This window comes from Polyodon spathula, chromosome 10 (genome assembly GCF_017654505.1).
Source record: "Polyodon spathula isolate WHYD16114869_AA chromosome 10, ASM1765450v1, whole genome shotgun sequence".
In the NCBI taxonomy this organism is placed as follows: domain Eukaryota; kingdom Metazoa; phylum Chordata; class Actinopteri; order Acipenseriformes; family Polyodontidae; genus Polyodon; species Polyodon spathula.
The window spans coordinates 42,789,766-42,806,138 of record NC_054543.1 but is presented as its reverse complement, the minus strand read 5'-3'; the positions used below and the strand labels follow the sequence as shown (position 1 = coordinate 42,806,138).

At 37.5% G+C, this 16,373-nt stretch overlaps 1 protein-coding gene across 1 annotated transcript in view; it reads left to right on the top strand.

Annotated features, from left to right (window-relative positions):
• Positions 1-16,373, top strand: part of LOC121322345 (alpha-1,6-mannosylglycoprotein 6-beta-N-acetylglucosaminyltransferase A-like) — an 81,368-nt gene that overhangs the window by 44,411 nt on the left and 20,584 nt on the right. The window contains exons 4-11 of the mRNA XM_041262185.1: positions 947-1,023; positions 2,003-2,092; positions 3,603-3,674; positions 4,419-4,580; positions 5,341-5,510; positions 8,266-8,400; positions 11,416-11,549; positions 15,175-15,308. Of these exons, the coding sequence (XP_041118119.1) occupies positions 947-1,023; positions 2,003-2,092; positions 3,603-3,674; positions 4,419-4,580; positions 5,341-5,510; positions 8,266-8,400; positions 11,416-11,549; positions 15,175-15,308 (974 nt within the window). The remainder of the gene's footprint in view (positions 1-946; positions 1,024-2,002; positions 2,093-3,602; positions 3,675-4,418; positions 4,581-5,340; positions 5,511-8,265; positions 8,401-11,415; positions 11,550-15,174; positions 15,309-16,373) is intronic.

Here is a 16,373-nt window from a genome sequence, read left to right as displayed (position 1 = left end):
CCTTTTCCACATTTATTTCTTAGAGTTTATTTAAGTTAAATTTGACGGTTTTCAAGTGCACAGCTTTAAAAATAAAAACAACAACTCAGTAATACCATTACTTTATGAAAAGGTGTTATTTGCCACTTTGTTTATTGCAAAGAAGCTACAATGGCAGGGATAATTAAAAAATAATTAATTAAAAAGCGAGGTCTGCTTTTGTACTGTTTCTGCTTTATACACACATAAAAAACTGCATAATTGTAAGTTTTGTCATCTTCTGCTTTTATAGTTAATTCAGTGGAGCAAAATAAACCCTTCACCATCTATTCTAGAATATTACAGTTTTACATATAGTTATTTGTTTGCAGGTATTTGTTTATTTGTTGTTTTGAATAGTGTCAGAAAAATATCAGGAAACAATGTATTTGCTATTTTCTATTTTTATTATTAAATGGTGATCAGACATTGTGTCATTGTAAGTGGCTATTTCCAAGATGTATTAGTTGATTGGTGCAAGTGTATTGTTCCAAAGTTATGTTGCTGTATATAAAGTATGATTCGATAGTCAACTTTTCATGACCATTTAAACAACCCACCACCAGTACGCTCATCTGAGGTCCCCCGTGGCCCTCCAAGGTTTGGACATTGCCTTATCTGGCCTGCCAGAGAATGTAATTGAGTACCCCTGGTTTACAGTATTATTTAATACAATGGAAAAGGTTTGCATTTTGCAACAGGTTCTTGAATGTGCAGTAATTTTAGTTGGAATCAAATGGAAGCTGACATTAATTGAACAGTCCTTTTATTGTATTAACCACAGATGATAGCTAGAAAAAAGTGCTTCAGCATGTTGGCATTTCGAAGTTGCCAGATTGGGAGTTCATTAGTAATGTAACACTAATGCTAACTCCATGTTATGTGCTTATCGTGTAAGCTAACCACAATCGTTTTTTTTCCTCTGCAGATCTCATTAATGGCGCCCAAGAACAGTGTGAACTGCCTCCCATGGATGGCTTTCCTCACTGCGAGGGCAAAGTGAAGGTAAGCCAGAAAACAGCATCTCCTGCATGTCTTATCTCTGAGAGCAGATTCTGTTTCTGTTGACTGTGTCTTCTCCAGCCGCCTACTCCTTTTTTAAATTAGTGACTGCTTAATTCCATCCAGCTAAATAATCTGGTGGCTAGATTATAAAGCTCTAAAAAAAAAAAAACGACCGCCAAGAATACATGCGGTTTAGTAGTCGTGAAAGACACCATCATGTCACTTTCTGTGGTTGTATTAAAACCACATAGTAGACACGAAAAATGTCTTTGGGCATACATTGCATATATATATATATATATATATATTAATATATATATATATATATATCGTAGATATGTACTGTGAGAATCACTGATAATTTATACATCGTACACTTTTGAGACTGAGAATATATGAAATAAACATGTGTCGATTTACTGGCTGTCAGGAATCACTATGCGTTAAAGTCATTGATAAGCAGTTAGGGTTGAGACAGCTAGCTCTCTGATGCTGTCAGCTGTACAGTAAAACCTATCGACTAATTAATTAATCTTACATTAGGACATTTGAATGGATAGGCCCACGTAGATTGGCCTGTTATCTTGGTTGAGGGAGGAATTTATCAGTTTCATAAATGCAATAAAAAGCAATAATGAATTCAATTTAAAAACATGTTTCTTTAGATTACATGTACTCTGTGCATTGTATTAACCTTCACACATGAATTGGCTCTTGTGTGGTCTTTTAGAGTGGCCCTCTTTCTACCTCCAGCATGTTTAGTGCCAGTAAACTAAGTTAGAAAACAAGCTGGAGTGCAGATGTAAAATATGGGCAGATGGCAGCCTGATAAACAGGTAGAAGAGTCATATCAGTGTCTCCATGATGAACCTGATAAATGATTGGTGTGTTTATTTCCTGTCCCTAGTCATTCATAATATTACTCTCGTGGCTATCTTTAATGAAGTCTAACTGTATGCCTGTCTCTTGCTCCCTGCAGTGGATGAAGGACATGTGGCAGTCAGATTCGTGTTATGGCAGCTATGGTGTGGACGGGTCCACCTGTTCTTTCTATATTTATCTCAGTGAGGTAAGTTACATTGCTTGTTTTGAAGTGACAAAATAAACTGTAGTATACAATGTATTTATTTATTTTTTTTTTAGAAAAACATTAAACTGCAATGTATAATTGTTGCCTGGGGAACCCAAGCCAGTGTTCTGTTGGGAAATGACCGGTGCATCTCTTAATTATACTTGCAGAGTTACAGAAGAAAAAAATCTATTAGATTGTGTTTGCAGAGATAAATGAAAAATCTGCAGAACATTAACAACATTAACAAAAGCCTTCAGTTGCAGTGAAATATACAGTAGCAGCCAATCGTTTATGGAGACAATAAGCTGCCATTAACCTTGAGGCAGGACCAGGTTAACATCCAACGTACTTAATCTAGGGTTTAACTTTCAGCACCAAAGGTTAAGGGGTTAAATGTTTTTGGGTGTAAGCGTGAAAAGAAATTCTAATTCAGTCGCAGATGGAGATGTATGGGCTGTGTTGGCTGCCAAATATAACTGTCTTATGGTATCGTGAAATGCAAAAAAGGTGATTTTGGCGAGAAACTAAATGATGGGTCCTAATTGATAATGTAGATTTTTCCACAGGAAATGGTTCTTCAGAGAAAGGGAACTGTATGAAACTGATATGTCTTGTGGAATCTGAGCCTGAGAAGCAATATGAAAGTGCTGTACAGCCCAATTTCACTTCTAACTTGTGAATTTATTTAAAAAATTAGAAAAACAGAAATATATCAGAAGGTGTCATACCAGACATATTAAAATATAAATTAAAAACAAGCATCTTTTTTATTAAGAAAGCATTTCCTTTGATATCTTCACAGCTTGCACAGCTGTTTATTAAATCTTATTGTTTCACTGACACATTTTAGGATCTCGGATTACTTTTTAATTTCTTTGGTACCATAATTTTTTTTACAGCACATATTCTATTTTAAAAAAACATCATGTGTACCATTTGAAAACTTTAATCTTTTGATTAAATCACAGAGCTGGACATTTTTGTTTTATTTTGTAATTTTGTTTTGGAATACTTTGAGTGAAGGTTTGTTTTATTGCAAATTACATCTATTAAATCAGTTCTGCTGATACTATCTTCTGCTGAATTTAAAATAAAACCTGTCAGCTCTGCACTGTGCAAGCTCTTCATTCAGATGAAAGCATGGGCACTTTAGAGCTTGACATTTCTCCATTATTATGAAGCATCCCCCTGATGCAGGCATAGTGAATCATTTAGTTACAGAGTATGTGCATTCATGTTGTATTTCTTGATTTCATTTCTTGTTTGCATTTTCATAAGTACTAAATATGCTGTTTTGTCATGTCTCCTAGTTGACATACAGATTCATAGAATACATTTTTATTATTTACACCAACTAGCATTAAAACAATACTGGTTTAGTATTAAACTGGGGCACACTCCAGTTTATCCAGCATTGCGTTTTAGTTATATTTCCTCTGTTCTCGAATAAGATATTTAGCAGCTCTTGTATGCATTCTGATTTTTTTTTTGCTAAATTTACAACCAGGTTGAAAACTGGTGTCCTCGGCTTCCATGGAGGGCAGTAAATCCCAATGAAGACTCTAACAAAATGGCAAAGGTAAGCTGCAGAACACCCCCAGACCTCCAGTCTGCACTGCACAAAAACCCCTCCGCCGCCAGCCGCAGAGTAGCTTCATCTATAGCTGATTTGATTCAGTACTGAGGGAATGATGTGTGTTTGTGTTTGTCTTCGCCCCTCCCGCAGGGGTGGTAGCTGTGAGCTGAGCCTAAAACTAATTGGACACGACTAAATTGTGGAGAAAATAATAAATAATAATTGGCGACGACTAAATTTATAAAAAGAAAAAAAAAGTTGCCTCGAAGGCATCGCCTTGACTTTGTTTTACAATAAACTTAATTGTAATGTACTTGTAGTAAAATATAGCATAAAGCTTAGGAGATGGTAAATGACTGTACCCGTTACATCCTTACTGTAAAGACTTTCACAGTACAAATGTCTGCAGCTGTTTGAAAATGTACAATGATTTTCTGTCACGATGATATTTTGGAAACAGATTTTCAGTTATTCAGGTGTTAATGGGTCTTTATTCATTTTGTCGATGGAAGGACTATATATCTTTCATGACTACATATCTTATGATTACCATATGAAAAACACTGTCATTTCAGGCCTAGTACCTCGTAGTAGGTACCTGGTATTCACTGCAGAGCCCTAGGTTAATGGTACACAGTACAGCCAGCGGTGAGCGGGTTTCTGTTCTAAGTCTAAAAGACGAACATGTTCTTCAATGGAAGGCCACTTGGATTCTCTCTTACATCCCCCTTCCCCCACTCCCTGCAGTCTGAAATCCGGACGGGTTTTGAGGAGCTGTACAGAGTGATGTCCAGGCGTGAGGAATTCCGCTGGATGATGCTGCGGATAAAAAGAATGGCAGATGCCTGGATGGGAGCCATCCGATCCCTGGCTGAGAAGCAGAACCTTGTGAAGCACAAGCGGAAAAAGGTGGCACTCATCAATTACTTAATTCATTGAATCGTTACAGCCTGCACATGTGTAAGATGGCTGTGTGCTTGCTTTGGCTGCTTCAGGTTTTATAGATCTTTGTTATGGATTGTTATTACATAAGGCAGAAATTATGACAGTCTGAGTCAAAAATATTCAAAGCACCATTTGTAAACTCTGGAGTGTTTGCAAAACTCCCTAGCAATCACTGTATACAACACTTTCTCTGTGGGAGCGATGTATATTACCACAAAAAATGTTAAAATGTAATTTTAATGAAATTTTGCATCATAACCACTGCTACAAAAATATATTTTACTTAATTTCACTGTCCACACAAATGTATTCCATGAATGGTACGGTATTTTGATGAATAGTTTTTACTGCATGTTCCTGAAATATATTAGACATTTCATTGACAAACATTTTAACTCGAAGCGAAGTGAGTAAACGTTTGTCAAATAATTGTATTTATACATATTCTACCGTTGATTGTTTTTTGTAGTTATGGATGTAGACTTTGAAATAGAAACAATAGTTTTGGTACACTATTAAATTCTGGGGTAATACTATTAAATAAAGTCTAATAAACTGCTTCAGGTTTTGTATTGAGAGCTGCGTGTAAAGATTTGCTGACTGGAGGAGTAATGAGCAAATGTACTTAATGTTTCCCCATGCTGTGGATTAAAATGTTGTGCAGTGTAATTACCTGAATTCACAAAGCAACTGTTAACATCAGTTTTGTTTTTCTTTCTTGCAGATACTCGTTCACCTGGGTCTCTTGACAAAGGAATCTGGTTTCAAGATTGCGGAGAATGCATTCAGTGGTGGCCCCCTGGGTGAGCTGGTCCAGTGGAGTGATTTAATTACAACCCTCTACCTACTGGGCCATGACGTCCGGATCTCAGCATCACTGGCTGAGCTGAAGGAGTAAGCATATTAATTTCAGTTTACCTAGTTATCTAGTACAATAAATAAGTAAAAGAAACATGTTTGAATTTTACATGTCTTAAATAGAGTGAGGAATTTAATGAAAGCTTTGGCATTTTATTTTCAAATAGGATTCATTCATTGTGAATGAAAGCTGTTCATTTTAGCTTGCCTTTTTAACACCCAGATTACTTCACCCTCTTTGGAGGGGGGGGGGGGGACTGAGAATAGCAAGAAGCTGGTGAGACAGAGGTGTCAGGGCAGGCTCGGAAAGCCTCTCAGATGGCAAACCTTGACGGCTGTGTTTCTGTTGAACCGCTTTGATCCTGAAGTGCCCAAGAAAGACTTCAATCAAAAAGTGGCAGCTTGGCACTGATGTGAAAGATTGGTGTCCTAAATAAATTCCACACACTTGGCAAAGCAACATTAGCCCATTATTTGTCAGTGGGCCTAGAATTTGTATTTTTATTGCTATCAGTAAAAAGCAAGGGGTTAAGCCACAGTTAATGAAATATAGTTCTCTTGCAGACTTCAGCAGGTTTTCCTCCAGGATTTCTCTGTACATTGCTGCATCCATTTTGCCCTCTATTTTCACGAGCTTTCTAGGCCCTGATGCAGAGAAGCATCCACTAGCTGCCACCACCATGCTTCACGGTAGGGATGGTTTTCTCAGGGTGATGTGTGGTGTTAGGCTTGCGCCAAACATATTGCTTAGCATTCAGGCCAGAAAGCTCTATTTTGGTCTCATCAGACCATAGAATCTTCTTCCACTTGGTCTCAGAGTCTCCCACATGCCTTCTGGCAAACTCTAGCTGAGATTTGATGTAATTGTAACTCCTTTAGAGTTGCCATAGGCCTCTTGGTGGCCTCCCTGACTAGTGCCCTTCTTGCCCAGATGCTCAGTTTTTGAGGACAGCCTGTTCTAGACAGATTCACAGTTGTGCCATATTCTCTCCATTTCTTAATATGGACTTTACTGTGCTCCGGGGGGATATCCAGTGCCTTGGAAATGTTCTTATATTTTACCCCTGATTGGCCCTTTTGAAGAACCTTATCCCTTTTTTGCTTTGAATGTTCCTTCGTCTTCATGATGTAGTTTTTGTTAGGAAATGTGCTAACCAACTGTGGTACCTCCCAGAGACAGGTGTATTTAACCTGAAATCATGTGAAACACCTTAATTGCACATAGGTGGGCTCCATTCCACTAATTATGTGACTTCTAAAGACAACCGGTTGCACCAGAGCTTATTTAGGTGTGTCATAGCAAAGGGGGTGAATACTTACGCAAAATCAATTATTTTCTATTTGTAATTAATTTAGAACAATTTGTAGATTTTATTTTTCACTTTGACATTATGGACATTTTTTGTGTTGATCAGTGGCAAAAACTCCTAATTAAATCCCTTTTGATTCCATATTGTAACACAATAAAATGAGGAAAAGTCCAAGAGGGGTGAATACTTTTGAGATCCACTGTGTTACAGTGTGTGTATAGGAATTATTTGTAGTGTGACGGAATGCATTTTTGTGGTCGTACCCTTTTTGCATAGTGCAACGTAATACGCTTATTGTCCTTGCCTCTCAAGTTTGGTTTCCCAAGGCCAGTTTGGCATGTAGTATTTAAATGTGTTTACAAAATATATATATAATATATATATATATATATATATATATATATATATATATATATATATATATATGGGTATTATTTTTTTATTTAAATTAGTAGAGAATAAACTTTTTATTTGGCATATCAAGTTTGCAAAATGATGACAGAGCTAGAGTGCGTGCACAGATGCCATCCTTAATTAGACAATCTGTTCAAACTGCTTTAACTGTAAAGATGAAACCAAAATAAAAGTGCAAGCGGGGAACAGTGATATTTATCAAACTTCTCCACACATGGAGGCCTATGTCTTTACCTGGTGTAAGATTATCCATGTGGTCACCAAGGAGAGAACAAAATCCCAAATCTCCACTACCATGTCAGTAGCACAGAATGTGGTTACCTGATGGTACGACTTGAGAAAAAAAAAAAAAAGCAGAATGTCCCTCAGGAATGGCTCAAATTGCAACAGTGTAACATTTGTCATGATCAAGGCAGTGTATACAGTATAACATTTGTACAGTGCCCCAGTTAAATTGGAAGGTTTGGTTTCCTCTGGGAAGTTCCTTAGAGTCAAATTAATCTGATCGTCAAGCATACAATCGTAACTTATTACCTTTTGGTTTAATAATTAATAGACGACGCTCTATCTGTAAAGTCTTCAGCTTTAAACGAAAGGAAAGCGAAGAGGTCGTTTTGTACTTTTATGTACTGTGCTTCTGCCTTTCTGGAACTACTACAAAGAAGAAAAAGTACTAAAACCAATATCAGGTAGTTGGTTCTGGTTGAAAGTGTTTAGAAATGGATCTATAGGTATCACAGGAATGGATCAGCAGGTTCTGCTGCAGTTGAACAGAACAGTGGAATCCCTCCCATTTAATCACAAGGCACAGTGCAAAAGCAAGGAACATGCAGCACTGTTTACCATACATCATTGCTTACACGCGTCTCTTGCTCTCCCATTAAGGAATGCTTATGCGCTAATGTTCTTTTCCCAGTTTTTTAAATGTGTTTCCCCCACCCCAGCCCCCACCCCGAACACACTCATTCTGTAGTTTGCGGCCTATATAAATATATCCTTTGGTTCATAAATTATTCAGCGTGCCTGGTTGTGTTTTTCATCGTCACTTTGTGTTTCCGTCTCTGCAGGATAATGAGAAAGGTAGTTGGCAACAAGTCTGGCTGCCCAACCAAGGGTGATAAAGTGGTGGAGCTGATTTACATCGATATTGTTGGGCTCACTCAGTTCAAGAAGACGCTTGGTCCTTCCTGGGTACATTACCAGTAAGTGTTGCTCAGCTTCTCCCTGTATCACAGTAACTTATTACATAGTTACTTTTTTCTGTTTTGTTTCTGCTAGAATGCAGTCAGGTTATTTGTTCTTTTCCGTGTGACTTAAATCTGTACATAGCGTTCTGTAAAGTTTGGTTGCCATCAGCCAGTCAGCTTAGAATTTCCTGTACTCTGTTCCTGATAGAATGACAAGTTGCGACTGCAAACATCACAGTTAATGGTGGAGCTTATATAATAAACCCATTGCGTCTTGTTCTTGCCATCTAAGCTCCGCTTGATTTTAAAATGGGTTGATTCCAAATCCTTGCCTTCCACCTTGTTTTAGACAGACATACACAGTACTGTATTTGGTAGTGAGTGCAGTAAAATGGTAATCAGCATGAAGAGGATTAACATACATTTGCATTTAAAATTCTGCTTTCGTTTTGGGTAAGTTATAATTTGCATTTCTGGTCAACCCCACCTTCCCACCCATCTAGCCATTTAAATTGTAGTTCATGTGCTGCCTTTAATCTCTCATATTTTTATATAAGTTGAAGTTAAATGTACAATTGGGGGGGTTGACACTTCTGGTACTTGGTTGGTCTGAATTACAGCTACTGTACAGCGTGGGTATAGATGCATTGATTCCGCAGCGTTCCTGTGGATCTGATAGAATACCAGTCCATTCATTATGCAGTGTACAATTGTATCAGGGATGCTAGCACTTATGGGCTCTGATGGATTCCACTGTCCAGCTACTCCTACAGCAATACTCAGACTGAGATCTGGGGACCACGCAGGCTGTGGCAAGTGTTTTATTCCATATTAGAATGTACCAGCAAATCTTGGGGGTAACTCCCAATAAAATGGTCGGACCCTTCCTCTACATACTGTATAATCAACTGCAAATTTGTGCAATTTAGTAGAACTACATTACAAGGCAGAATGTCCTTTGGTTGATAAGTCATAAGTGTAATGTTATAGTATTTGTGTCAAATGAAACAAATGAGTTAATGTACCACTAAATTGGGGGCTGTTTCTGTTGATCTAACAATGTGGACATTGATCAATTGAATGCAGGATTATTCTTAATGAAAATCTGTGCAACATACCCTCTGTCTAAAGCAGATATTGTAGATGCAATGATAACTGTAATTGCAATCCTTTGCATTGAACATCCCTGGCTGTCATAGCTTGTTATAACAGCTGGCTTTCAGTGGCCTGTTTTCAATAGAAAAATTGAATATTTCATATTCCTGACATTTCTTGGGTTGTAATAAATTTACTGTTATGGTACATTGGTTTTTCACTACTGCTGCGATGTCAGCAGCCTTTTATTAGGGAAGATACTATTTGAGATACTTATGGTGATATCACTATGGTAAAGGTGTTATAAATCTAAATGGGACAGTGAATAAATTGCTCAGAGAATTAAATCTGTCAACTATATTAGTCATTTTAAAAAATAACGAGAGTCATCATAATACTGCTTAGTTTCTGTGTCCAAAGACTTAAATCATCCAGTTTAAATGAATTCTTCCCCAATACAAGGAAAATGGAGATCTGTACCTTTTGTAATGCTTAATATGTGTATTGTCTGACATTCACATTTCAAGCTGGTCTAATTTAACATCTGTAGCTTCAAATACAAGTCACCTGGATGTTATTTTACCCAATGTGAAAGGCTGGTGGAGAGCATGTCAAGACACATGAAAGCTGTGCTTGAAAATCAGGGTTATTCCACAAAATGTTGATTTCTGAACTCTTCCTAAGTTAAAACATTAGTGTCGTGTTGTTTAAAAATTACTTATTTTCTTTGCATTATTCGAGGTCTGACAACACTGCATCTTTTTTATTATTTTGACCAGTTATCATTTTCTGCAAATAAATGCTCTAAATGACAATATTTTTATTTGGAATTTGGGAGAAATGTTGTCAGTAGTTTATAGAATAAAACAGAAATGTTCATTTTACCCAAACACATACCTATAAATAGTAAAACCAGAGAAACTGATAATTTTGCATTGGTCTCTTAATTTTTTCCAGAGCTGTATATATCGACATGCATACATACATGCATACATACACACTGCTGCAAAAGTCTTAGTCATGTTGAATTTTTCTACTCTGATGCATTATGAGCATCAACAGTTTACTCAAAGCCTCCATTAGTGTTTTCTATTATTATTATAACAACCTCAACTTGTATAAAGAAGGAAAAACTTTGAGTAAAATCGCTTGCATCGCTCAGTTGTCAAGGTGTGGTATCCGAAGCATAATCAGCAAGTACAGAGAAACATCATCTGTAATTGACAATAATTAATAAATGAATGGGGTAGTCTTGGATAAAGGCAGCATCTAAATAAATAGTAATATTGTCAAGTTACCCATCAGAGTATGCAACAAGTAATAGTAAATATGCAGCTAAATTGAGGAATACTAACTTATTTATGAATAGCTTCAGTATCAAAAGATTATAATTAAATCTCTGAAAGACAATATTTAAACTATTGTTGATTTATGTGTAGATGTTTACTGCTTTTTTCCATAGTTCAGCTATCTGTGCTCGCAACTTCTTTAGAATGCACTTCGATTAAATTCCAGTTTGTTTTATAGCTTCCAAAGGTAATTTTTAGTAGACTGGTCCCACAGTTTTGCACACTACTCTGTATAACGTGAGTGATTTCAAGCAGTAGGGGTATATTTAAGTTGAGTGGAAGAGAATATTTAGCATCAGAGTATTTAATTGATTTGCTTAGCAAATACCAGTTGTTTTCCAGCCAGTCTTGTATTGCAGGGTCCTGATGTCAGTTTTTCTTGTTGATCTTGCCTTACTGAAATAAAGCTCCCTCATTGCACTAATGTAGTACTTTGCCAGGCACTACAAGCAGACCACTACTAGTCTAGCACATGTTTGAACCATGAAACAATGTGCCAGAATGCACCATTGAGGAAACAAGAATGTCTCTGAAATGAATCACTGCATGTAGGAGTTCACGTTTGATCACGTTTTCCTCTTTTTAGGTGTATGCTTCGTGTGTTGGATTCATTTGGCACTGAGCCCGAGTTCAACCACGCTCAGTATGCACAGTCGAAGGGACACAAGACCCCCTGGGGAAAGTGGAATCTGAATCCCCAACAGTTCAACACCATGTTTCGTGAGTGAATCTGTCCTGTCTGTACTTCTTTATCTTGTAGAGGAGACTGCATCACCAGCCAGTCCATCTGTAAAAACAAAAGCCTTCCGCTGCATAAAAATTAAAAAAAGCACAGTAGCCTGTATTGATAACCAGTGTGGCAGTCTGGAATGTTTCTTAAAGTCATTATAACATTGTTAATTGATTTTGCCTGTTGAATAATAAGTGTTTATCCAAATAATATCTGATGTATTGATTATGGCAAGATAACATTGTAACATACTTTACCTTCTGTGTGTCAGAGGTTGAGGTATCTGTACTGCAGTGTTAGCTATATGTGTGAATCTGCTATTTCTGGGGTAGGAACTGTTTTTTTGGAGGGTGCTATAATAAAGTGAAAATACTTGAACCAAGATACACCAGGAAACAGGTCCTCCACAGCCATTTCCCCTGCTTGGCAGCAGTCTCATGACAATGAATGTCAGTCTTTGTACTTCAGACTGCATGTATTAGGAAATACCCTGGACTCGACAGTACTTATTATCATTTATAGTATATGAATGAAGAGTGTTGCTATGAAAATCAAGCTGTTTATGCAGTTTGACCCTGGAGTTTATTCGGATCCTTGCTATATTGCTGCTGTAGATTTCTCTTTGGGAGAGTGGGAGGATAAAGTACCTTCAGGTATGATTTCATTGTTGTTTTATATACAGTATAGCCCCCTGCAGACGTGCTGTGAATTTCTGTTTCCCATCACTGAGTTGATGGTATACTCGAGGTGCAGGTAATGTGCAGGTTTAGATCCAGTAGAATGCATCTGATAGAAATGAAATATTTATGGACTTTTTCAAAGGGCAAAGGGCCTTTTTCTTGTCATAATCCTACAAACATGTATACATACTTGGCATACTTACATATATATAATCTCTGTCATATGTCGGTGATAGTTTCAAAATCAATTGCATTAAGTAGATGATGAAACTATGAGTCAAATAACCTGTAATATAATCCTGGAAAGGCTTATCCAGCAGTGGAGCCAGGATTTAGAGAACATTCGTTAGCATATGTGTTATGAATATGTGGATAATAGAAGTCTCTTCCAGGGCAGGCGTTACTGGTAAATAACTATTTCAGCTTGTAACTGCTGCCACAGGGAGCAGTTAATTACCAGAGGTTACATGAGATACATTGGTGATGGCAAAACTGTGAGCTTAATAGACCATCCCTTTTTGTTTCCTGATCTGTTTCACCAGAAACGATGGAGAACTAGTTGGTGGGTATGACATAGGCCACCTAATCCTGATAATTACAAAAATAAGTATTCATTAGCATCTGCAGAGCGACTGGACTGGTGTGTCTGTCATCTTATTCTAAAGACGTGGAACTCTCAACAGCTCCATGGGATCATATAGACTGAATAATCCAAAACTACATTTGAACTGCAACCTTGCAGCTTGGAGGGATTCTTACCAATGAGCTACTAACAGCTGTGTAACTGAGTTACCTGCACTAGTTTGTTTTAGAGTTATGTTTTGAATACCCTTGTTAGTTGTCCATACAGAATCCTGAGGTTTAATGATCACAGAGTCTCGAGTCTGTGAAAGGAAAATCACACTTTCATAGTGGGACATGCAGTATTATGAGCTCGATATTTACTGTTTTTTAGTTTAAAGCAGTCCTCAATAAGGATGTACTTTGCTTAATTATTTGATTTATAGTATATCAAGCTACTTGATTATAAAAACAAGGAAGTCATATAGAATAACGTCTGTTCCACATGTACAGTGTATTATTTCTTTATCTGCCAGATTTCTTTATACAAATTAACTGATGGAAACAGTTGTCACAGCCTGGTGCATTCTATTAGGTGAAAGTACTGTGAAAGCTGTGTTCAAAACTAAATGTTTTGCCAACATTAATTTATCAGTGTAGTATTTTGTGTGCAAACACCAATCTCTAAAATGGCTGATTATCATCTCAGAAGTGAAGCTTACAGGTCTGCCATGGATACATGCAATAATAAGTCGTCTGCAGGTCCTCACTTGACCATACAGGATTTTTCTGATATGGAGGCTTCTGTCCAATCCTCTAATGCAATTAACTGTAAAGCTGTTAGTCCATTAATCCAGTTTGTGACCAAATGGTTTTCCCTCCCAAAATAAATCTACAAATCCGAACAAACCTGCCATTCAAACACATTTTAACAGTAAGATTTTATTTTAGTTACTTATCCAGTTGTGAACAACTATTATATTGTTTTGACTGGCGTAACCCTCTATAACAGATACTATAGTTTAGCAAAATGTTAGCGAGATTATTATTAACTGCATGTGTAACACATATTGGTGGTTTTATTCAGGAACAGGCTGGTGCACAGTGTGCTACAGAGCTGTGCTTGAAGGCATGAAAAGACGATACAGACAATTATACTAGCATCTCTCTTGCAGGGGTTAAATATGTTATGTTTCTAAGTAGAATAACTTAATATCATGTAATGTGTAGATGTTCTCCTTTTGAAACAGAACTACTGTGAGCAGGACAGGGTAGAAATAAGGAATGTCCAGAAGAAATTACCACAAGCTTCTAGACCCCAGAGACCTCTGGTGAGAACAGAGAAGCTGTGGAAAACATTGTTGTAGCAAGCATCCCAGCACTTTCCAAAAACTAATAATGAGTGTCACTATGCCAATAAGATGATGTGATATGGTCTTGAAACAGATCATCCATCCCTCTCCCGACAGGCACAGAAGAGGTTCACCTCGTGGGCTTGTTCTTTTCAAGAGCCAGGAGAGCCTAGGTTTGAGGACCCATATTTATTATAAATTACAGAAATAAATTACCTGTGGTTTTGTAGATGTTAGTACATCTAAAGCCCCTTGCTGTACCCTGGTTAGAACCTACCCGGGCAGGACCCAGTGTCATGCAGGTCGGGTATGCGATTTCACAGTGCTTTTGATAAAGTAGGGTTGACCTGGGCAACAGACGCAAATAAACAGTGTGCCTATCAATGCCCTGGAAGCAGCTTTGCATTGTTCCATGTTCAATTACACTCTTCCACTGCAGTACAAATTATATTTTGCAGTGCAATTTAGTTTTTTATTTATTTATTTTTACTGAAGACTTAGAGATCAGTTTCCTCATTGCACACTCCTGCGCACATCTGTTGCTCATTTTATATCTAGCTTCTGCCATTGATTTAGAGGAATGATCCAGATGGGAAATTGGGATTATTACACAGTGTGTTGAAGGTTAAATTTCTTATACAGATGTCAGATTTATAATGTTACTAAGCTGCCAGTTAGGTTTTGGAAAATAAATGGTGGACCCCAAAGCCATTTTAATCCGGGTGACTAATATTCATTTTTATATCAAGAAGAATTTAATAATGACACCAGTGAAAATCACAGTGGGCAAGCTGTGGTGTGTCACATAGAAATGGGTGATTATAAAATCAGATAAACTGTTGTCCGGCAAGTTGTTACTTTCCAGCATCACATTGAGTTCATGGCTGTGTTCACAGCAAAAAAACAAAGAATTTCCTGTGTATTTATATTGTAATTTACAGCACAAAAAACAGTCAACATATTCAGTGACTAGTAAAAGATATGGTTTTGAATATGATGTGTCATTCATCTTCTACCTGCAGCGCACACACCAGACAACAGCTTTCTTGGATTTGTGGTGGAGCAGCACCTCAATGCCAGTGACAGAAAGCATATTGATGACATCAAAAGGCAAAATCAATCCCTTGTCTATGGAAAAGTGGCTAACTTCTGGAAGGTAAGCGAAACTTAATTTTTTTCCAAAAAAAAAAAAAACTTATCTAGTGCCTTGTTTTCACTGCTTTTTCCCAGGTGTAGCTGAGCTGGATGGTCTGTGCGAGGTGTAGTAAAAGATGGCTCTCTGCGTTCCAGTGTAATTTTGTCAGGTATAGCTGACTGAGGAAGCAGCAGTGTGGCAGTAAAAGGTCTTGTTCAATTGTGGGATTGAACATGCATACAAACGAAGATGGGTGAAGTTGAGCAAACATTTGTAGCCATTTTTATTTTCAGTGTTATTAATGAGGTTGCATCATGCAGGGAAAAGCAGTGGAAAACAACCCCCACTGTCTCTTTAGCACACGCCTTTCGATGACGTACTTTCGTACAGCAATTTAGCCGCATTGGTTATATGAGATACGAAACTGTACTATCTAAGCCCTCCAGCTACTAATTTAAAACTAGTGATCGTCTGCACTAAAACAGACTGTTAACAGATGATACCAGTAGCTATCCTGGAACTGAATACAGGTGCTTGCAGTACAGTTTGCAAAGGGCTCTTAGAAGTTGATAATGATATATAATATAACAATGATATATACCTTTATAGATAAAATTAATCTGCTGGTAGTTTCCTGGTTTTATTGCTGCTTCGTGTTTAAAAATGTTCCCTTCCGCAGTGTAGTGTTGTTAACCCTCCTGGGATGAAACAGATTGAAACACATCACAAGGTGCCTCTTGGTAAATAAGCATAATAATGGCACAGTCCTCTTCATTGCCTTGAGGTGCCTGCGTGCAAATCACAAATAAAATGGATAAAAAGGGCTCTGTTCCTCTGAAACTATTGATTCGTTGTTCCAGCTCCATGCCATTAACTGGCTTGGGCTGCTGGTTTAGCCAGAAGAAACATATTGTGCAGCGCTTGAGAGTTAATCAATGTTAAGATGATTTTTGTTAGATGCTTTCTCAGAATGTTGTGGGAGGAAGATCCAGCTAGCTGAGTATTCAGTAAGATACCGAGCTGTGTGTTAAGCAGCAGGCTGGTGTTCAGTTCAGTTCAGTTCATACTATAAAACTGCTTTTTATT